The sequence below is a fragment of the Cydia pomonella genome, chromosome 25 (assembly GCF_033807575.1).
Source record: "Cydia pomonella isolate Wapato2018A chromosome 25, ilCydPomo1, whole genome shotgun sequence".
NCBI lineage: Eukaryota > Metazoa > Arthropoda > Insecta > Lepidoptera > Tortricidae > Cydia > Cydia pomonella.
This window is the reverse complement of record NC_084727.1, coordinates 3,479,315-3,503,933: the sequence shown is the minus strand read 5'-3', so window position 1 is coordinate 3,503,933 and position 24,619 is coordinate 3,479,315. Positions and strand designations below refer to the sequence as shown.

Here is a 24,619-nt window from a genome sequence, read left to right as displayed (position 1 = left end):
GTTTAAACGAGATCTAGTAAGTAGTTTTTTTTTATACGTCATAAATGGTACGGAACCCTTCATGGGCGAGTCCGACTCGCACTTGGCCGCTTTTTTTATATATTTGAAAGCAGGTTTTTAGCGGCTTCCGTTAATTGCGTCAGATTTGTTTATTTTTATTGAGTCAATTATTGTTTCTTTTTCTTAGCGTATTTCTGGTAGCATCAGCTCCCGGCGGCCATTTCGACATGGACTGGGGTCTGACCCGAGTAGGGTCCCTTTTACGGCAGCACTGCGCCATCCCGCGCAGCGAGCAGCAACGCTGGCCGCTCCTGGCGCAGGCCAGCAGCATCGGCAGCTACGGCAAGGAGCCCAGGGTACTTATTGATGATATTACAAAGATTTCCTGAATACCCTAAATTAGTGGTGGGCAATCTTTTTTCATGGAGGGGCCAGAAAATTAAAAAAAATCCGAGGAGGGCCGGAACTGCAGTATAAATACATTTTGATTTGAAACCGTTATCTCTCGAGCTATATACTAATTAATTCAAAGGACCGGCGGCGGGCCGGATGAAAGCCTTGCGCGGGCCGGAGCTGGCCCGCGGGCCGTACTTTGCCCACCACTGCCCTAAATGTACACTTGCAGATATCTATATGCAACTTGGTACCAGATACTAGGTTGCTTGATGCCGCTTGTTCACTTGATTTCACTTGGTCACTTAATGCCGCTTGGTCATTGGCATCACTTATTCACTTATGTTACATGTTCACTTGTTACATCTATATCACCTAATTTCACTTAATACTACTCGTTCACTTGATGCCACTTGTTCACTTGGTGCCACTTGTTCACTTGATGCCACTTGTTCACTTGATGCCACTTGTTCACTTGATGCCACTTGTTCACTCGATGCCACTTGTTCACTTGTTACTTGGTTGTTGTTGTTGTGTACATGGTTAATTTATATTAGACATTCAGATATATAATTTTATTTTATTTATTTTGGTCGCATAGTAACATTTAGACCTAGCATAAGTAATAGTTAGCATCAAATATGGTGACGGGATATTAATCGTAACACACCTTTGTTACCATATAAATAAGTATTTTTTCCGATATTATCGCCACTTTCGCCTTCACTATCTGTTTGACAGTATAAAGGGGCCCACTGATTACCAGTTCGCCGGACGATATCGGTCTGTCAGTTATTCGTGATTGTCAGCTTTTGCGAATAACTGACAGGCCGATATCTTCTGGCCAACTGGTAACCAGTGGTCCCCTTTAGCTTTATGACTTCGTTGGAGAATCAATTTTTCAGTTGTCCTATGGTTTAGTTAAAATATTGGTATAAAACATTGGATTGCATATTGGCCTACCGGGCTGTCATTATAATACCTAGAACATAAAAAAGCTTGTGTACAGTCAGCTGCAGCGATGCAAATTTCTATGCAGGGGAGACTCTTTGGACTTGTGCACATTTCGTGAGGTTCTTGGCTACCCGCTGCCCCCCCCCCCCCCATCGCCCACATAACCTCGCGTGTATTTTTTTTGTTTTTTTTTTCATTCGACCTATTGTTAAGATGAACAGTATTGTATATATTAAATCTTGGTTATTTTTCTATTTCCGTTATGGCTGTGATGTTATGTATATTTATTATACGCGCTCCAAAATTTCGTAAAAAAACTGGCTATTTTGAAGTGCTAAGTGAAGATTTATGTTTAACGAAACCGAGAAAAAGTATTAACTCATGTGGTATATATTTTTTCTTAGCTTCGTTCACTGTATAAAAATACATGTCTCCTTATACCCCCCCGCCCCCAACGTGATCTGTCGTGATTTTTTCGTGACCCCCCTCCCCCCTCCCCCTATCGAACCTGGCGTGATTTGTGCACAAGCCAACTCTGCAGTTGACAACAATAGAAACAAGCAGAAGTAAACAACAGGCGGTCTTATCGCTAAAAATCTCTTCCAGGCAACCGTTGGGTAGCGGAGATTAATAAATTTATATCATACAATTAAACCTCTTATTGTTACATTTAAAAAATGAGATACAAATGATCGTGTATAATATTTTATAATCCAAGTTTCTAACTTTAAAACCTTCTTTTTTTCACAGTTGTGGTTGACGGGTGATTTTCTTCACCACTTCACGAAGATAAAGGAGCAACCTCAAACACTATCACAGCCCCCGGAGTTGAAACTCATCTACCCTTCATTAGGTGAGTTATTTTTGCACAGTTCAAACTTATTCTAAGTACTATACAGGCTTAATCCCGGTATTTATGTAAAAAACTGGTTAGTATAAGTATACTAGGGATTGCAATCCGGTCCGGCGGATCCGGTAATCCGGCCGGATCCGGCACTCTGCAGGAGCTACCGGATCCGGTAAAAATCGCCGGATCCGGACCGGATCCAGTAAAATAAAAAAAAACGCCTAAATAAAGCACGCACTGTGCGTTTTAGATAAGGAAAAGGCGACGGATGAGAGGTATGACGTTGAACAGAGTATAAAACGAATGAAAAAGTTTAAATTTAGTTAAATAAAAATATATTTAGCGTAGCGTTGTTTTATCACCGAGTTCCTATGGCCACCCACTGTCCCTGTGAATGATGGTACCGTAATATTACATTATCACCCGACTTACATATGTATGCAAATTTTCAGCTTCATCGGACACCGGGAAGTGGGTCAAATTTAACTTACAAGATTTGACCCGTGCAAACATACATAACAAGTTAAATAAAACCTTGTAAAAACTGGGACTTACTGTGCATAGTTATTTATGTTACTGCTACATAATGAAGGCATTAAAATACGAGAGTGGGTTTATGGTACGAATGTATTGAGTTTCATAAAAGGATCATACGAGTATTTTAATGCCTAATTATGTACAGTTGCATACACTGCTTTATCTACATCAATATCATGAGCTTCAACGAAACAATGTAATTTTATACTTACTAATTAAACGTCAAAGTGGCGGTAATGCAAACTTTTTCGCGCATATCACGCATCTGTTGTTTTTTTTATTCAGAGACAAACTAGAGTCGGAGCCGACTGCCTATACAAAATTGTTTACGAAACTTCATTTCGAATAAAATGTCATCTCGACTGATATTAGAATAGAGGCAAAAACAAGCCAGTGTAGATGTGCCTCGGCCGAAGAGGCGCGCTCGGGAGAGTAAAAACCGCGCGCTGCCTCGGCCGAGGCACGTCAACACTGGCCGGTTTGTACGTGAGGAAATTGCCTCGCGCGTATAGGCGGGTCCACACAGACCCGCCTATTGGCCAGTTTTTTTTATAGTTGACTACAGCGTATCGAAAGGAACCTTAGGGCCTACGCTAGCTGACGCGGGTGCTCGGAGCGGACGAGCGGGTTAACGAAAAATAGTATGAGCAACGCTAACTAAAGCGGACGCGTGCGGCGGATTTTACCTACAAATAGCACCCGCGTGCGTGCGCACGCGGCGGGCGTCCGCGTCAGCTAGCGTAGGCACTTATAGTTGACTGGGAGCGAAAAGTACGCAATTATATTGGGTCATCCTATTGGGACCTATCAAATTGACGTTTTTGTTCATAAGTTGTAGTCATGTCATAGTTTATTTATTTTAATAGTAACTTTCAAAGTATTTTTATATTTCATTAGTGCGCTACATAACAACGATTTTACATACAATTATTTGCTACTTTTATTGTTTTATGTATTCAGAATATCGCCTTCAAAACAGCTCTATTCATGTGCTGCCGGCTCGAGTATTTAAATGGCTTAAATTTTTCTGACGGGACAGATTTAAAAAACTATATTAGATAGAAAATGTGCCTTAAAAATGTCACAGATTACTGGCAACAATTTGTTTGGTTTGAAAATGCCATCACAAAAAAATAATCCGCAAAATTCATTGTATGAAAAATCGAATTTCGTTAACACATTGAGTGCCGGGAACCCGCTTGGCGGGCGCTCTGTTCGTAGTCGCTTTCCTCTACAAAGCGGGAAAACGCTAGAATCGGCTACGCGTGTAGCGCTACGAAAACGCAGTGAATGCGTTAAAGTTCTCCATACAAAACGCCAATTTCATAGGTAATGACCTAATAGTTAGGTATACGAAATCTTAATTAAACTATTACAGTCGACGAGTAGATAATAGTACATTACGATACAAGTGCGAAAAATAGGAAATTCGAAACGAGTGGCGATAAATTAAAACACGACCGAAGGGAGTGTTTTAAATCGACACGAGTTGCGAATTACCTATTCGCACATGTATCGTACAACGTTTTACAGTACATATGGCCCTTTAAATGTTCGACACAGTAACATAATATGCTACTTCTCGCACTAGTGCTATAAAGTAGCCCCATATGTACTGTAAATATATTTACGAGTATGTATATTTCAGAGAACGTGAAGCAGTCTCACGACGGCCTGCTGGGGGGCGGCTGCCTGCCGTACGCCGCCGAAGCGCACTTCAAACAGCCCTGGCTCAACAGTTTCCTTTTGTGAGTCTCATTATATTCATATTTTTGACCGAGCGAGACAGAAGGTCTCCGCTCCAGCTTGAGCATGCTTTCGTCCGGCTGCTCTCCTCTACAGGGCTTGCTCAACCGATTATCATAAAATTTGGTAGCAGGTTGATAATTAATATACACCGTTTTTTTTATTTCCGTTAATATCAAGGGAGCAATCCTGAGCTTAAATTAAGTAACTTTCTCAAAGAAACCGGTATCCTAATTAACTCCATGCCGAGGTTTTCCCGAGGGTCTACAGTATGAGGTTCTTCAAAAAAGGAGTGTACAGATTTTTAAAGGGTCGGCAACGCGCATGTAACAGCTCTGGAGTTGCAGGCGTCCATAGGCTACGCGGACTGCTTACCATCAGGCGGGCCGTATGCTTGCTTGCCACCGTCGTGGTATAAAAAAAAAGATAATCAATTACTTATTTTTATCTTATAAGGCCCTTACGAGCGTTGTCAGATATGCTATCTGTTTATCTGTAGTTTAGGTATCTGTGGCAAGACTGACAACTCTCTCTCTCTTACTCGATGATGCAATCAATGATGGCTGTGCTGTGCTTTTACTACTTTTTATAAACTAAGATAATAAGTAATACAAGTGTGTATTAATCTCAATAATTGTTTTATTAACATCAAAACATAACATGGCGCTGCGGACATAAGAATCACAACGGTATGTCAAAAAAAGCGGCCAAGTGCGAGTCGGACTCGCGCATGAAGGGTTCCGTACCATTTAAGACGTATTAAAAAAAAATCTACTTGCTAGATCTTGTTCAACATTTTACCACTTTGGACACACATTTTACCACTTTGGAACTGTCTCTCGCGCAAACTATTCAGTTTAGAAAAAAATTATGTTAGGAACCTAAATATCATTTTTGAAGACCTATCCATAGATACCCCACACGTATGGGTTTGATGAAAAAAATTTTTTTTTTAAATTTTTATGACGTATTAAAAAAAAACTACTTACTAGATCTCGTTCGAACCAATTTTCGGTGGAAGTTTGCATGGCAATGTATATCATATATTTTTTTTAGATATTTCATTCTGTTATTTTAGAAGTTACAGGGGGGGGGGGGGACACATTTTTTCACTTTGGAAGTGTCTCTCGCGCAAACTATTCAGTTTAGAAAAAAATGATATTAGAAACCTAAATATCATTTTTGAAGACCTATCCATAGATACCCCACACGTATGGGTTTGATGAAAAAAAAATTTTTTTTAAATTTTTATGACGAATTAAAAAAAAACTACTTACTAGATCTCGTTCGAACCAATTTTCGGTGGAAGTTTGCATGACAATGTATATCATATATTTTTTTTTGATTTTTCATTCTGTTATTTTAGAAGTTACGGGGGGGGGGACACACTTTTTACCACTTTGGAAGTGTCTCTCGCGCAAACTTTTCAGTTTAGAAAAAAATGATATTAGAAACCTCAATATCATTTTTAAAGACCTATCCATAGATACCCCACACGTATGAGTTTGATGAAAAAAGATTTTTTGAGTTTCAGTTCTAAGTATGGGGAACCCCCAAAATTTATTGTTTTTTTTTTCTATTTTTGTGTGAACATCATAATGCGGTTCATAGAATACATCTACTTACCAAGTTTGAATAGTATAGCTTTTATAGTTTCGGAAAAAAGTGGCTGTGACAGAATCGGACAGACAGACGGACATGACGAATCTATAAGGGTTCCGTTTTTTGCCATTTGGCTACGGAACCCTAATAAAAAACTATTGGGACAAATAGAGAAAACTTTTCCATGGGACGCCATTTTGCATCACAAAAATGGACATGTTACGACCGCCAGCACCCCTGAATCTTTCAGGAAACAACATCAAACAAGCTTTCCATGATTGGAAACAAAAATTCCAACTATATTTTGAGGCGAGTGGTGCGGCCGAAAAGTTGACTGAAAAACAGCAAAGTGCACTCCTACTTCACAGCATAGGTGATGAAGGCCTCGTGGTCTACAATACACTTGAGAACAAAGAAAAACTAACATACCAAGAAATACTCAAGAAATTAGAAGAACACTGTAGTCCACCAAGCAATGAAACATACAATCGACATATTTTTTTCAATCGGAAGCAAAAAGCTGGGGAAAATATAGAAGACTTTGTGACAGCACTCAAAAAACTTAGCTTAGACTGCAATTTCGAGAAACTCAAGGATGGACTCATTAGGGACCAGATAATAATAGGATTAATTGACAACGAACTAAAGGAAGACTTACTTAGTGTAACGGATTTGACTTTGGAGAGATGTATAAATATGAGCAGAGCGGCTGAAGCTACAAGAGCTCAAATGGATACCATCAAGAACAAAAATGAGGTAGCAAGAATAGAAGTGGGAGCGGGACAAAGAAGGAACATAAAAAAGGAGCACTCTAGTGATAAAAGGCAGCCCTCCAGGAGCAGAACCAGAGAGCAGTCATACGGCAGACAGCAGGGTCAAGCGCACACAAGACAACCAGAACCGTCATATCATAAGAAACCTTGTGGCAAGTGTGGCAGACAACATGGCTATGCAAAATGCCCAGCATTTAATAAGAAGTGTGTGAGGTGTGGCAAATACAACCATTTTGCGGCTATGTGCCTAAACAAAAGCTGTGCATCCGTCTAGGTGAACTTCCATATGAATATAAAATAAAATTACAAGACAATAATGTACCAATTGCTGAGCGACCCCGGAAAATACCATTTCAATTAGAGGAAAAAGTTAAAACCGAGCTGGACAAACTGGAGCGTGCAGGTGTCATAAGGAAAGTTAGTGAGCCAACGGAATGGGTAAATTCAATGGTAGTTACAAAGAAACCATGTGGTAATATTAGAATTTGCTTAGATCCTCAGAATTTAAATAAATACATAATTAGGGAACGGTATAAAATGAGCACTTTTGAGGAATTAGTAGCCAAAATGCCTTCTGCTAAATACTTTAGTGTCTTAGATGCATCAAAAGGATTTTACATGATTAAATTAAGTGAGGACAGTCAGTTATATACAACATTCAATGCTGGTAACTTTGGTAGATATTGTTACATACGCTTACCTTTTGGTTTGAATTCGGCTCCGGAGGTATTCAGTAAATATTTTTCAGATATTTTTAAGGACATTACAGGAGTAGAACAGTACGTTGATGAGCTTATAGTATGGGGGGAAACAATTGAACAGCACAATGAAAGATTAAAAATGGTGTTAGATAAAGCAGAGAAATCAGGTGTTAAATTTAACAAAGATAAATGTCAGTTTGGGGTAACAGAAGTGAAATATGTAGGACATATTTTGAGTGGTGATGGTATTAGACCGGATCCAGAGAAAGTTAGAGCTATTGTGAGTATGGAGGCGCCCAAGAGTAAAAAACAATTGCAAACAATATTAGGGATTGTAACATATGTAGCAAAATTTGTACCTAATTTGTCAGATGTAACTTTTTCATTGAGGGAACTACTTAAAAAAGATTCTGAATTTGTATGGGGTGATAAACAAAAAAATGATTTTGAAAAGCTAAAAAAAGTGTTAACTTCACAACCAGTTTTAAAATACTTTGATATGAATACTCCAATAACTCTATCTGTTGACAGCAGTAGCACGGGATTGGGTGCTGTCTTACTTCAAAATAATGCTCCTATAGCATATGCATCTAAAGCTTTAACAGAAACTCAAAGATCGTGGGCTCAAATAGAAAAGGAACTTTTAGCTGTAGTGTATGGATGCCATAAATTCCACCAATATATTTATGGTAGACATGTACAGGTAGAGACAGACCATAAACCGTTAGAACATATTTTTAAAAAACCAATGAATGAGACTCCATTAAGATTACAAAGGTTAAGACTTCAATTACAAGGATATGACCTAGAAATTAAATATAGACCTGGCAAAGAACTATTAGTTGCAGATGCTTTATCAAGAGCTTATGTAAATGATACTATATGTAACAAAGAACTTGATGAAAAAGTAGAATTGCATGTATGTTTAGTGAAACAAGGCATAAATTTAAGTAAAGAAACATGGGATAAATTAAAAATTGAAACTCAAAAAGATCAGGATCTGTGTTTATTAATAAAATACATTCAAAATTCCTGGCCAACTTCTAAAGAAATTCCTTTACAATTAAAATATTATCATTCCATAAAAGATGATATCTATATTTCAGACGGATTAATTTTCAAAAATACTGCAGTTGTTGTACCTAAGTCGTTAAGAAAGGAAATGCTTAAAAAAATGCATTACAGTCACTTAGGCATTGAGAAATGTAAAAGTAGAATCCGAGGTTTGCTATTTTGGCCATTTATGATAAAAGAATTAGAGGATTTAATTCAAAATTGTGACTCATGTTTAAGATATCAGAGAAATCACTCCCATGAACCGCTAATGTTAAGAGAATTGAGTAACAAACCTTGGGACATAGTAGGAGCTGATATGTTTTTTGTGAATAATAAAATTTACATATTAATTGCAGATTATTTAACTAAATATGTGGAACTTGTTGAGTTGAAGGACCAAAGTTCAGAGTGTCATATAAAGGCATTAAAGTGTGTATTTGCACGGTGGGGCATACCCAAAATATTGTATACTGATGATGGTTCGCAATATAGAAGTTGGCAATTTAAAGAATTTTGTAGAGAATGGGAATTCAAACATATAGCTTCCTCTCCCTATTATGCTAGATCTAATGGATTTATAGAAAGACAAATACAATCTATAAAAAAGATGTTTAAAAAATGTATAGAGGATAAGAAAGATATTTACTTGGCCTTATTAGAATACAGAAATACGCCTATAGATCAAGAGTTAGAATCTGCCAATGAATTGCTTATTGGAAGACAAGTAACATCTTTCTTACCAACTAAAGACAGATATAAGAAAGTTAAATATAACAATGTTAAGCAAAAAATAGAGAAAAAGAGAGAAATGTATAAATATTATCATGACAGGAAAAATAGACGCAAAATTAATAGTTTTAGTAGTGGACAAAATGTATATTTTCATGATAAGAACGATAATAAAAAACTTAAGGGAAGGATAGTTTCAGAGGAAGATAATTATAGAAATTATTTGATAGACACAGGAGACTCAATAATTAAAAGAAATAGGTATCATGTTTTCAGAGGGTCACCTGGTGAAGATTATAGTTTGGCTAGAAAACATGTAACTTTTAAAACAGAGGACAATGAGAATGTGTTGAACAATGTAACTGAGAATAACGAAAATGAGCCTGTAATGATTCATGAAAATATAAGTGATGTAGATATGCCTAATGATAATAATATTAATCATTACAATATAAATGATAATGGTGTAAGGTCACGGTCAGGAAGAGCTATTAAAAAACCTAGATACCTGAGTGATTATGTATCTTAATAGCTCTACCTGATTTTAACTTAGAATAAGTACTTACTTTCAGATAAGGTAAAGAAGGGGGATGTCAGATATGCTATCTGTTTATCTGTAGTTTAGGTATCTGTGGCAAGACTGACAACTCTCTCTCTCTTACTCGATGATGCAATCAATGATGGCTGTGCTGTGCTTTTACTACTTTTTATAAACTAAGATAATAAGTAATACAAGTGTGTATTAATCTCAATAATTGTTTTATTAACATCAAAACATAACAAGCGTATACACTTGCCTTAGGGCCCGTTTACATATTGATTAGTGTTTAGTACGAGTTTATACATTTGCTACGTTTTTTTGTCGATACAGTTTTTGAAAAATGTCTCTCACAGAGCCACGAGTTTATACAATTTACACCCAATCGTAAAATTACATGGTTATTTTATGAATAAATTCCTTCAGTTCATACAATTTTTTAGTTTGCTGTACCAAAATAAGTTTTTGGCATATATTTAATTTTTGTACAAGCTTTTCTCGCTGACTGTACTTTTCCACAGACAACTAACACTCATTTAGACAATTCTAAAAACTGCAAATACATTCCTATGTCCACCTCTTGTCTCCATCATCAGATCAGCTCGATGGTACCATAATATTGCATTGTCACCAGACTTACATATGTATGCAAATTTCCAGCTCAATCGGAAATCGGGAAGTGGGTCAAATTTACCTTGCAAGATTTGACCCGCAGTAAATAATAAACTTACATACTAACAGGGCAAGTTAAATAAAAGCTTGTAAAAACATGTATCAGAGTGAAACCTATATAATTGGGACATCTATGGACCAATAACCAGAAAAAATGTCTGCCAGTTATCATGATTATAACCTAAAAAAACAAATTAAAAGAAAATTCAATATACCAGTTGGTTTTTTTTAAATAATTCAACTGGTGTATTGAATTTAGGGTAAAGGCCCTCTTCATTGTTTAAAAACTGATGAGAAAGTTGCATTTTATCGACATGTGGGACAAACTACTCAGATTTGAAATTTTGAGTTGGTTCCTTATGATAGCTGGTGGAATTGGCTTTTAAATGATGATTTTGAATAATAAATATTTAATGACGTTCATTTGGATTTTGTTTGATATTATATCGTACAGCTAATATTTTCTTCGGATGTAGTGAAACATTTTGAAATATGTTTAAGAGGCTGTCAATACCTAAAGCGCGCACACTGTCTATTTGTATCGGAGTAAATGAGATAGCACTGTCGCATGTTACTGGGCCTGGGCAAGGGAATAATAAGAAAAATATTTAAATAAAAAAAAGTGGATTATTAGTGTAATATTTTACTCAATAGCGGTTTAGATATAAATGTTTTGAAATTGTGATTTTAATTGCAGACCCATAAGTCAAAAAAATAAAGACATAGAACCGTTTAATTGTGATTTTAAGACCAATCTTTGCAATTATTTTCTATCGAGCCGATTTCGTTCAATCATGTATCGAGTACAACCACGGTCTTTGAAATATAATTAATATGAACATATATTTTTCTTACTTGACTAAAACAAATAGTCTTTCTTAAAAACTGTTTAAGTAACATCAATTTCAAGGACATTGGGTGTTGACAGCCTCTTAACCCTTGTGCCTTGAAACCCTCGCAGCGTTCAAGATACCATTTTCCGAACGACTCGCTATCATTAGCACGAGTAGTTAAACAACAACTTTGCCCCCTTGTTAAACAAATAATTATTTTACAGCCAATGGAAAGCGAAGTCATCTCATCGCGACAAAGCCATGCCCCATATTAAATCGTACACAAGAACGTCTCCAGATAATAAAAGGGCGGCCTACTATCTGCTGACTTCAGGTAACTATGTATATTAGCGTACGCCCGCGAGTCCGTCTGCGTACAATCAGAATTCTATTTAAGTTTTTTTTTTTTTTATACTACGTCGGTGGCAAACAAGCATACGGCCTGCCTGATGGTAAGCAGTATCCGTAGCCTATGTACGCCTGCAACTCCAGAGGAGTTACATGCGCGTTGCCGACCCTAACCCCCTCCCACCCTCGTTGAGCTCTGGCAACCTTACTCACCGGCAGGAACACAACACTATGAGTAGGGTCTAGTGTTATTTGGCTGCGATTTTCTGTAAGGTGGAGGTACTTCCCCAGTTGGGTTCTGCTCTAGATCTGGAATGACATCCGCTGTGCTGTGCCCTCCCACACAGAGCCAGATGACATTCACAATGCCCATACCTCTCTTGTGGATAATAAACTGTACAAGTCATTAAGAGGGAAGTACGTCTATACAAAAAGAGAAAATGTTTTTCCACTTCTAATTATTTTACATGACTTTTTAGTATGTTATCGACACAATAGACCGCGGGCCAAGAGCATACAAGGTGCCCGTGAGCATTGCGAGACATTTTAACTAAGCATTCCTGGTAATATTTAGAAACTAAAATGTCATATAAAATTTTCTGGATTAGGCCTAGTTTCAGAGATAATTAAATGTTTTTCGAAATCTTTTTTTCGCCATTAGTCGGTACAAAACACATTTTTGACTGCGGTATTGCCACCTATTGATTGACATCGAAAAATTAAAACAATGTATTCGAGAGGCTACCCCCAAATAAAAAAAACTTTACAGTACATATGGGGCTACTTTATAGCACTAGTGCGAGAAGTAGCATATTACGTTACTGTGTCGAACATTTAAAGGGCCATATGTACTGTAAAACGTTGTACGATACATGTGCGAATAGGTAATTCGCAACTCGTGTCGATTTAAAACACTCCCTTCGGTCGTGTTTTAATTTATCGCCACTCGTTTCGAATTTCCTATTTTTCGCACTTGTATCGTAATGTACTATTTTAGTTAATTTTAAGCTATGTGTTTATCAATAAAAATTACGTTTTATGTACAGTACAGTACAGGGAAAAAAATCACTCTCACAATGCTCACGGGCACCTTGTATGTCGTCAGTGATCGCCTCCCGGCTGATACTTTGTCAGATGATAGCTTAGATGCTGTTTTAAACTTAAAAAAACCGGCAGCCGGTTGTATCGCGGTGGAAAGACCGTCAGCTGTAAAATGAACATGTAAAAAACACGCGCCTTACCACTTTATGTCCGCAAAGTATGCGTAATATGTAAATTGCGTAATCCGTTGATGGCATTTCAGGCGTTTCACCTGATGGAATGCTATATGCAAAAACTCATGATTTTTTATTGCTATCATAAAAAGGTAAAGCGCTTATTTTTTTACATATACATGCGACCAGCTGTCGTTCTTACGACGGCTATATAACCAGCTGACGATTTTTTAAATTAACAATAGCATCTGAACTATTATCTGGTAAGTATTTGACGACCGGTTTGGCCTAGTGGGTAGTGACCCTGCCTACGAAGCTGATGGTCCAGGGTTCAAATCCCGGTAAGGGCATGTATTTGTGTGATGAGCATGGATATTTGTTCCTGAGTCATGGGTGTTTTCTATGTATTTAAGTATTTATAAATATTTATATATTATATATATCGTTGTCTAAGTACCCTCAACACAAGCCTTATTGAGCTTACTGTGGGATTTAGTCAATTTGTGTAATAATGTCCTATAAAATTATTTATTTATTTAAGTATCAAACGGGAGGCCAATATTTTTTTACGTGTTTCGGTGGCTGCCATTCCTCAACCCACCAACGGAGCGACAGCTGACGTCCACGAGGGTTCATCATACATAGCCGTTAACCACTATACGAGTTTTCGCCCGGGACGCGATTGGTCATGGAGATCTGTTCCTGGCTCGCAGTCTACAATAAATAAGTCGTTTTATAAGTTTTCCTTTTTTCAAAATTTGCGAAACAATAACATTTTGTTGTTACCAAAAAACCTATAATATATTATGCTGAAGCGATCGACATCAAAATCAAAGTGATTTGTTAAGATTTAGTCAGTGGAAACCGTACCGGAATAGAAAAAGTACCGTTATTTTGTTAGGATCGCAAAGCTGAAAAACGAAAAATATTTATTACAGTACATATGGTGCTACTTTACCGCACTAGTGCGAAAATGAGCATATTACGTTACTATGTCGAACATTTAAAGGGCCATATATACTGTAAAACGTTGTACAATACATGTGCGAATAGGTAATTCGCAACTCGTGTCGATTTAAAACACTCTCTTCGGTCGTGTTTTAATTTATCGCCACTCGTTTCGAATTTCCTATTTTTCGCACTTGTATCGTAATGTACTATTTCCTTATGAAGTAAAGGTTTACAATTGGGCATAAGTGGTTGGAGCTTCCTTTTAGGTGAATGAACCTGTACCAGGATGCCCCGCTCCTCCATAACTTACAGTCTTTTTACTTAGTAGTAGGGAAATATTGCACAAGTACACGAAAGTTTTATAGCTATTTTATTATATATATATATATATATATATATATATATATATATATATGCTATTTGATTTGTGTTCTAGCCTAATTAATATATGAATATATGAGTGAATATACAAATGTATAGATATATAAAGCTATTCTCTCTTAACTAAAGTGGAGGTCAATAGAACTTGCAAATTATGTAAACAAATATGACAGATTTTGTTAGGATTAAACTAAAAGTTTTACGATAGTTGTTTTCATTGAAATATTAATAATGAAATTAACCAGTAATTGATATAAATAAAAGATTTAAGTATATAGACTGTTGATAAAACCATAGTTGTCCACAAAAAGTGCGAGATTACGAAGAAATGAAGGTAAATTGGTTTGTTTACATTATTTGCAATTTCTATTGATTTCCATATCATATATATATTATATTTAGCTCCTTGCACTACCTGTTGACTTCTATATGAGTTCTAAATTTCCTGCTACCTAAAGGTTGTCCGGAAGAGATCGCTTTTTAGCGATAAGACCGCCTGTTGTTCCTTGGTTCTATTTTCCTTTAAAATATTTGTAGTCTTAAATACATGTATGTAAAATGTGTAATTGTTGGTTTATTTTACTTGAACGATAACTTCCAGGTAATGTCAGTAAAGCCGCATGGGGCAACCTGAACAAGGGGAACGCCGCTCTCCGCATCATGAGCTACGAGGCGGGGGTGCTGTTCCTGCCGAGATTCGTGGTGAGGGGGGTTATTCATGAGGGGGGGGGGAGGGTAAGAGAGAGAAAGAATGGGAGAGGGTTGAGGTAAGAGGGGGGATGAAGTGGGGAAAGGTGAGAGAGATGAGGGATTAAAAAAATATGTATAATATATAGTAATAGGAGGGAGGAGGTAGGGAAAAGGGATAAAGTAGGCAAGCGTAATGACGGAGAATGGAAGGATAAATTAACTTTTTAAGCATTATTTCCTACTAATAATGCGATACCGTCAACCAGGGTGAATAAGGACAGCTGGGGTGAATAGGGACAAAAGTTAAAATATGATTTATTATTATTTAATAAACAGGCAGGCTGTTATGACAACTGATATGACCTGTATCCAATATTCATAAAGATAGTTATCATGAACGAGTAGTAGATATAATATGCTTGTCTAATTTATTTTTCAACTGGTTCACATTTACCAACTTAATGTTAACTGTTCTAGTTTAATTTACCTGACAAATTCTTAGAAAACACCCACACAAATTATCATACAAAATATATATTATATTTAATCAACTGATATAAGAGTAAGTATTTTTAAAGAAATTGTCAGCTCACATTTTAAGTTTTGTCCCTATTCGCCCCGGTTGACGACAATTATTTATGGACATTGGCGGATTGACACGGCTTTTATTTATTATATCATGGAGATAGGAGAAGCATTAAGTAAAGAAAGAGGGTAAATTCATACATCAGTTTTATTACCAAAACGCGAGTTATTTAATAGTCGACATCTAGCGTCAAGTAGTGGATTTATCAGTACCGTTGATCCACCCGCCCGCCAGCGTAAAAGTAACATCATAGTAAAATCGCTCCTCAAATTTATTGTAAAAATGGTGTTTATACGCGTAACTAAGTCCCAATTTTTGGTTATTTGCGTAGTTAAACTGAACTACTAAGAAGATTAAACGAGATCGGGACAGTTTAGTGTACAAATTAAGTGAAATTGAACATTTAAGATCAAATAATCACGATCTACCCAGTGTTGGTGCAGTGCTATAGTAAAACGACCTAAGCGACAGGATCTGCCCGGCGCTTAAGGCGTTCTTTCTAAAACTATAAGTGCAGTGATAAATAAACGCCGTGTCGGCCGGCACAACACGACAATTGCAGTTGATTTATAATAAAACGAAATAAAAAGGCCTTATTAATAGTGTATTTGAAGAAATAAAACTGTAAGTAAGAATTTTACGTAACCTACCTACGAACTTCAAAGTCTGTTATAATTACTGGCCGATACTTCTTTGTTGAATGTTAAACATGACAGGAGATCGATCCTCCCCGTTAAAAAGCAACTCGATGTCGGACCTACAATCGGAGGACTCCACAGCACCAGCTAGAAGCAACATCACAATGCGCTCGAAAAGAAAGCAGCCCGATGACTCCCTGTCACCAGACTTTGAACTATTTAAACGGGAGCTAATGGCAATGTTTAGGGACTGGGCCGGCGAACAGACCCAAAAGTTTGATAGATTAAATAATAGCCTCTTGGAAGTTAAGGCCCAAAATACAAATATTGAAGTGCTGAATAAGGAAACCGTGGGTAAACTCGATCTTCTTTCAAAACAACACGAGCAAGCACTGGGTAAAATTGACTCCCTGGAAACAAAACAAACAGAGACCACATCGCGAGTGTGTGACCTTGAGAACAAGTTCGATGATGTTCAACGTCAGCTCCGTTCGAGCAGTGTACTAGTACGAAATATTCCTCCATCTGAGTCTAGCCTGCTGGATATTTCCGTCAAGTTGTTCGAGACTGTTGGAATTGAACTAAAGGCTACGGACATACGCAATTGTTACCGCCAAGGCAAGAAGGACACTACAAAACCTATCGTTATCGAACTGAGCAACCCTATGCAAAAAACCAACCTTCTAAAGGCATCAAAAGCTTACAACCTGAATAACAAACAAGATAAACTAAATACCTCCCTGCTAGGCTTCAGCGAGAAACATAGCATATATGTCTCTGAACTTCTGACTGACCGTGCGAATAAATGGTTCTTTATAGCCCGTCAATTAGTCAAAAATCAAAAATGTAAATATGCGTGGACGAGGAACGGCAGAGTTTACATAAGCATGGGTCAAGGGGAATCCGAAGTGTTAATCACAAGTGAGAACCAATTAAACTTACTAACTGAATCATGACTATTATGTAAGCTCTGCCCTAACCCTACCTTTAAATTATTGCCCTGTATCTGTGTTAGCATAAGTATTTCTTCTTTTGCGTATATTCTAATAGTGTCAACGTACAACTACCTATCCCTAAAACTTAATTTGTACTATTTAAGTAAAAATAATTACACACACGCTCCCATGCCACTCACAAGTCACACAACACACTTTTATTTTAATTTCACATATGTTGGCATAACATACAAATACCTAATTTTGCAGACTCTGGATCACGAAACAAATTATTTACACAAAACTGAGCTCTTGGCTCCTCACATATTTTTGAAAGACACTGGCGGCTAACACAATAGTCGACGTGTTCGCAGACATTGACACAGTCAATGTCTCGCGTTCCTTGTTTTGTGATCCAGAAGACTGTGCAAAAGAAATAAAATGCAATAGCAAAACTCTTACCATAATGACACAAAATATACGAAGTATATCGCGAAATATTGATGAACTAAACCTGTTGTTACATAGAATAAATTCTCGAGTGGATATTATAGTTTTGACTGAATGCTGGCTCAGCGTAAACCCTTACTTACCAATTCTACCTAACTACTATGAAATACATACAAATAAGAACATTAACCAAAATAGTGGTATAGTGATTTACATAAGGAATAATATACACGTGTCTTCAATAGAGCCTTATTTTAATGATGGCAACTGCCTTGTCCTCAAGTTGGGGCATACCACTGCTATAGTCGCCATTTACCGCTCTCCTTCATTCAGAAATTTGTACAATTTTACATCCTCACTGAACACTACGCTTGAGTCATTAGCTCGTTTTCAGAATATTATCATCACTGGAGATGTAAATATTGATATTAAGCCTGGCAGCGCTGACCCTCATTACGATGAATATCTAAATACCTTAGCATACCATGGATTAATGCCTGCGCACACAATAGCAACACGTGAAAATAACTGTCTGGATCATTTCATAATAAAATCTAAAAATGCAACTACAGCTTTTGTCCTAAATACTTTAATAACCGATCACAGACCAGTCCTCTTAACATCAAATAACTGCTTAGATACAACAACTTCACAACGCCACTTGATCACCCGTTTGGACTATAATTCTGTTTGTTCAGACCTAAGTGAGCTAGACTGGGAGCCCATTCTAGGATGTACAAATACTGAACATGCAACAAACTTGTTCATTAGCATATTACAAAAAGTCATATCAAAAAATACTAAGAAGTTTACCGTCCCAAGATCTCAAATAAAATTTAGAAGTTGGATCACCCCGGGGCTAATACGGTGTATAATGAAAAGAGATAGGCTACACTTGAGAGTTCGTAAACACTCCGAGGACCTAGACTTACTACACAAATATAAAAACTATAGAAATACGTGCAACAACATTTTGAAGCAGCTCAAAACTATTCATGATAAACAAGACTTAAGTAGGAACAAACACAATCCTAAAGCTATATGGAATTCAGTTAAAAAGATTTGCTTTCTAAAAAAAGATCCTAAGCCCCCTAATGAATTATTACAATCACATAGCACCAATTATGATTCAATCAATCACGTCAATAGCTTTTTCGCGGAAATAGGAGCTAATCTAGCACAAAGGACACTATTGCAGTTAAATACAACTGAAAAAGAGCTAGCATCAAGTTTATTAAAGGATAGTACTTGTAGTAGTCGCCTCAAATCGATGATTCTACTTCCTACTGACATATACGAGGTTTCACATGGCATTGACCAACTGAAATCTCAATGTGCTATTGGATGGGACGGTATATCGACGTATTTTATTAAGAGAACCAAAGAATTTATTCTAGCCCCGCTAACTCACATTCTTAATTTGAGTTTATCATCGGGAGTATTTCCAAGTGCTTTTAAACAGGCAGTAATATCACCCATACACAAGGTTGGGAACAGAGACGATGTAAACAACTATCGACCTATCTCGATTTTGCCGGCGCTCTCTAAGCTCTTAGAGAGACTCATGAACACTCGCCTAGTAAAATATCTAGAAAGTAACAATATACTCTCCCCAAACCAATACGGGTTCCGTAAGGGTAGGTCCACGGAAGACGCGGTGAACTCCATAACCAGTAAGATAGCTCAATATTTAGACAACAAAAAGAAGTGCACCGCAGTCTTTCTTGACCTCGCTAAGGCCTTCGATACCGTCTCTGTTCCCATTCTACTTGCTAAAATGGAATACCTTGGAATAAGAGGTCTGCCCCTTCAGTTATTTGAAAACTATCTCTCTTGTCGTAAGCAATGTGTGCGCATAGGCGATACCACCAGCCAGTTCTCTCCAATAAGCTATGGTGTCCCGCAAGGAAGCATCCTGGGGCCAACACTCTTCTTAATATACATCAACAATCTATGCGACCTAAACATTCCAAATGCCCAAATCACAACCTTTGCCGATGACACTGCCATCTTATTTGTTGGGGACAGCTGGTTGGAGGTAAAGTCAGCTGTAGAATCTGGCTTGAAATTAGTTACGAACTGGCTTAGTAAAAACCTGCTCACATTAAACATATCTAAAACTAAATATATTAACTTCTCTATCACTAGTTCCAATCAGCCGAAATTTCCTTTTACACTTAAAGTACATAAATGCTCCAATGGTGATTTGCAAGGTGGTGCAACTAACCCTGCTATTTGTAACTGTGAATTGCTAGAAAATGTTGATCAAACCAAATATTTGGGAGTGATAGTTGACCGACATCTTTCTTGGTCAAGGCATATTCGCTATCTGTCAGACCGTATTCGCAAGCTAATATTCATTTTCAAAAAAATAAGGCGTGTTTCTGACCCACACTTTCTTAAATCGGTCTACATAGCATTAACACAATCATTGCTTACTTATTGCATACCGGTCTGGGGCGGTGCTGCTAAAACACACTTGCTTCCATTAGAACGTGTACAAAGAGCGATTCTAAAGGTCATGTTCTTTAAACCGATTAGATTTTGCACTAGAACACTTTACTCCATAGCTCGGGTCCTATCAGTCCGTCAACTTTATATTGAGCGTGTTTGTCTAAGACAACACAAATACGTCTCTAATCAAAGCGCACGTCGCCTAGGTGGACGTAGAAAACATAAAGTGTTCGACTCAGTTGCGCACAATACAGTTTTTTATCGTCGTCAACTTGACTTCCTTGCACCCTTCCTTTATAACAAAGTCAACGAATATTTATACATTCAAAATGATAATAAACACTGCTTGATAAAAAAATATCCGTAATTGGACTCTGACCCTAAACTACGCTAACACTGAAAAACTCCTTGAAATTGTAAGGTGATTGGCTAGATTAATTCTGTAAGATAAGCATTTAAATAAGTTTTTCTTCTTCTTCGTACTAAAGGTAAAATAATCTTGTAACAGTTGGTCTTATCAATAAAAAGCGATCTAATCAAAATATTGCAACCACTCATAGTCTTATATACGTAAGGGCTATTGTTGACCAACAACCAGCAGTAGGTATATGTATGATAAATTAATAATATATAATGAAAAGTTCATCACACAAGCACACACACACACACACACACACACACACATTACTGATATTGTATACGTATATACTTAATTAAGCAAAATGATTATCCAATTTTTAGATTTGTGTACCAACTAACCTTTGCTGCATTTCTAAAAATAGAGGTGGTTCCCTGACCCCTATAAGACAGGTTTACCTAGTTTAGGGCTCAGGACACTATTCCTAGGCTTTCCAACAACAATAGAATGCTTCTAAAAATGTAATACTTTTCTACTGTGTAATAAGCTGCAATTTTGATACCTAAATAAATCATTTTTCATTTTCATTTTCATTTTTTCATTTTTTTAAGCATTATTTCCTACTAATAATGCGATACCGTCAACCAGGGTGAATAAGGACAGCTGGGGTGAATAGGGACAAAAGTTAAAATATGATTTATTATTATTTAATAAACAGGCAGGCTGTTAATGACAACTGATATGACCTGTATCCAATATTCATAAAGATAGTTATCATGAACGAGTAGTAGATATAATATGCTTGTCTAATTTATTTTTCAACTGGTTCACATTTACCAACTTAATGTTAACTGTTCTAGTTTAATTTACCTGACAAATTCTTAGAAAACACCCACACAAATTATCATACAAAATATATATTATATTTAATCAACTGATATAAGAGTAAGTATTTTTAAAGAAATTGTCAGCTCACATTTTAAGTTTTGTCCCTATTCGCCCCTGTTGACGACAATTATTTATGGACATTGGCGGATTGACACGGCTTTTATTTATTATATCATGGAGATAGGAGAAGCATTAAGTAAAGAAAGAGGGTAAATTCATACATCAGTTTTATTACCAAAACGCGAGTTATTTAATAGTCGACATCTAGCGTCAAGTAGTGGATTTATCAGTACCGTTACTTGACACCAGATGTCACAAGTGTCGCGACTGACGATCAATGTATAGAGAGCGTGCATGAACTGTACAGATTTTTGGCGCGAGGCGTAAATGTGATGTTTATTGTTCCGATGTACTCCACAAGATGGCAGAACCTACTATGCACAAGAAAGCACGTGACGTGTAAATGTACATATTTATGGTTCCGATTCAGGCCACAAGATGGCAGACCCTCCAACTCGCACAGTCCCTATAGGTATTAAGTAAGGCTATTAATTATTAATCATAGGATGGTAATAGCACAGATCCTCAGTGCCGGATTAACCCTTAAGCAAAATAAGCACTTGCTTGCCAAAACAATTTACAACGAATATTACAAGCAGGAGTTAAAAAATAGACTGCCAGTTAATCCGGTTATAATATTAGCTGTAAATTGTTGAGCGTTAGAGTTTTCCTTCGTCGCGACATCTATTGTCAACTAACATTACTGATAAATTCCGCTACTTGACGCTAGATGTCGACTACGAAATAACTCGCATTTTGGTAAATTTGGTAAGAAAACTGATGTACCACTCTTTCTTTCTTCTTCTTCTTCTTCTTCTTTAGCCCTTCTCTACCCTTTGGGTGTAGGCCTCCTTCATTTTTTGCCACTCGTCACGGTTCTGTGCGACCTGGAGCCACTTCTTCCCTGCAGTCCTTTTGATCTTTCTTTACTTATATTTATAATACTAACGCATTCTGTTTTTTTCCAGATAAACGAAGACTTCTTTCCACTGGAGCTGAATGCTCCAAACCGTTTGGTCATACCCTACGACATTCCGCCCACCAAATATACCAGCGACATGCAACCTTGGGTCATGGATTACTTGCGGTAGCCTACAGAAAAAAATAATTAAAACAAATTAATATCAAGGAATTTCTTTGTGACACACTTTTATTCCTGAGTCATTTATATGCATTTCTATCAAGTGCTTCTCGAGACGTTTCTAATGTGCCTGAACTAGAAGTGTTTGTGTTCTTCCATCGAGGAGTTCCTTGGGCTACTTCGACAGCATCATCAAGTCGGCTCCATGTTAGTGAATTACGGAAGGACTTCAAATTTCAACTGAATCCAATATCAGGAAGTGGTTCAAATCTAAGTCACAAGATTTTAATCAAATATATATAAAAGAAACAAGTGTGACCGCGACCGGCAAAACGTCCCACTTTGTCGCTTGCCATAAGGACGCCTTGACAGGATATTCGTGTAAATGATACAAGCAAATCTCGTCCTTATTGCAAGCGTCAAAGTTGGACGTTTTGCCGGCCGCGGTCACAAATATACGACGTGAAGCTAAATAAGTGTTTATAAACGCAATGAAACGGATGAACTGATTTTGATAAAACATGTCTTAGAACCACCGTTAGAAAATATGGTTTCTAATAAAAAAAACCGCATCCAAATCGGTACACCGTTTATGAGTTACAGTGCCACAGACATAAAAACACACAGCGGTAAAATTTATAACACCCCTTTCTGCGCCGAAGGTTAAAATAAAATGAGGGGACATCGAGAGAGCGAACCAATAAGCATAAACTGAAATAGTACATTACGATACAAGTGCGAAAAATAGGAAATTCGAAACGAGTGGCGATAAATTAAAACACGACCGAAGGGAGTGTTTTAAATCGACACGAGTTGCGAATTACCTATTCGCACATGTATCGTACAACGATTTACAGTACATATGGCCCTTTAAATGTTCGACACAGTAACGTAATATGCTACTTCTCGCACTAGTGCTATAAAGTAGCCCCATATGTACTGTAAATGTATTTTGTGTAACAGATCAAATGAGCTGTAAATGTGTTTTTTGATGTTTGAATTATCTCAAGTGTTAAAAAAGAAAGTTTTTTTTAAATTATGTAATAATGACGTTAAATATGTAAATAAAGTTTTTTTTGACATATACTTTTTGATTCATCTTTTTAGCATCTTCCAAGTATTTTGAGTTTTTTTTGTGTCATACTGAAGTAATAGTCGATATATCGGCGCTCGATCGTAAAATCAGGCCGATCATGAAATTCCTAGGCATATCGTAAATAGCTGGACAGTGCCCTTCGGGCATCTGAAGCAATCTAACGAACCTATCTATTGGTTTGATGTAACTACCGTCAAAACATTACACTGGAACTTTACGATCGGCCGTCAACAGATACATAACGAGTTCTGAACTACTATAATCACCAAATCCCGTGAACGCATTCACTGCCAGCGACCGGCCAGATGGGTTATCTTTTCGTAGACGCTTTTCGCTACATACGGATTTTCTCAAGTTATCGGCTGCGCTCGTAGCTCGCTCTGGTCTTGTTTGTGTACTTGAAATTGAGGCTTGGCATACGTACCCTAAATTCGCCTTTAATACATAACTTCGCCTTAAGAGGTCATCCGTTAATTACATCACACGTTTAGGGGGAGGAACGGGGTCGAGAAAATGTGACATGTCACAGGGTTTGTCACGTCACTTTAACTTCGCCTGTAACCGAAAACTGTTTTTTTTAATCAATCAATCATTTATTTATTTACAAAAATATAGTAACTTAAGGTGTTAGAACTATTCAGGTACAATGTGTATTTTGTTTGCAAGTAAAATACTTCGAAAAGACGTGCAAATATAATGTCAAATCTAAGCATTGAAAAATAACAAAATTGAAATTAAGACGAGAAATAGTTAGAAAATTAGAAAAATTAGGAAAAAGTCAGTCAGTCGCCATAAAATATTTTTTTAATTCGCTTTACTAATAAATAACAAGTGTATGAAATGATAAATCGTTTTTATTCGTGATTTGTTTTTCCTAATCGGTTTAGTGTCGTAAAACCAAATGTTTTTAATTCTACTGATAAACTTGTTTGACCGGCTATATTTAATACTTTCATTGGGCGAAGTTGGGCACCAATGGTGAACTTGGGTGAATTAAGGGTTACTTACGATAAATAATTTTACTAACCCCAAGTACTTTCCATATATAAAATTACAACATTGATAACAAAATTTGATAATCACCTACTAATAATTAAGCGTTTTCTTA

The 24,619-nt window shown here is 37.0% G+C and overlaps 1 protein-coding gene across 1 annotated transcript in view; it reads left to right on the top strand.

Annotated features, from left to right (window-relative positions):
• Positions 1–23,497, top strand: part of LOC133531482 (probable tyrosyl-DNA phosphodiesterase) — a 41,074-nt gene extending 17,577 nt beyond the window's left edge. The window contains exons 10-15 of the mRNA XM_061869731.1: positions 188–356; positions 2,098–2,200; positions 4,380–4,479; positions 11,606–11,715; positions 14,877–14,977; positions 22,303–23,497. Of these exons, the coding sequence (XP_061725715.1) occupies positions 188–356; positions 2,098–2,200; positions 4,380–4,479; positions 11,606–11,715; positions 14,877–14,977; positions 22,303–22,425 (706 nt within the window). The 3' untranslated portion in view covers positions 22,426–23,497. The remainder of the gene's footprint in view (positions 1–187; positions 357–2,097; positions 2,201–4,379; positions 4,480–11,605; positions 11,716–14,876; positions 14,978–22,302) is intronic.
• The last annotated feature ends 1,122 nt before the right edge of the window (positions 23,498–24,619 follow it).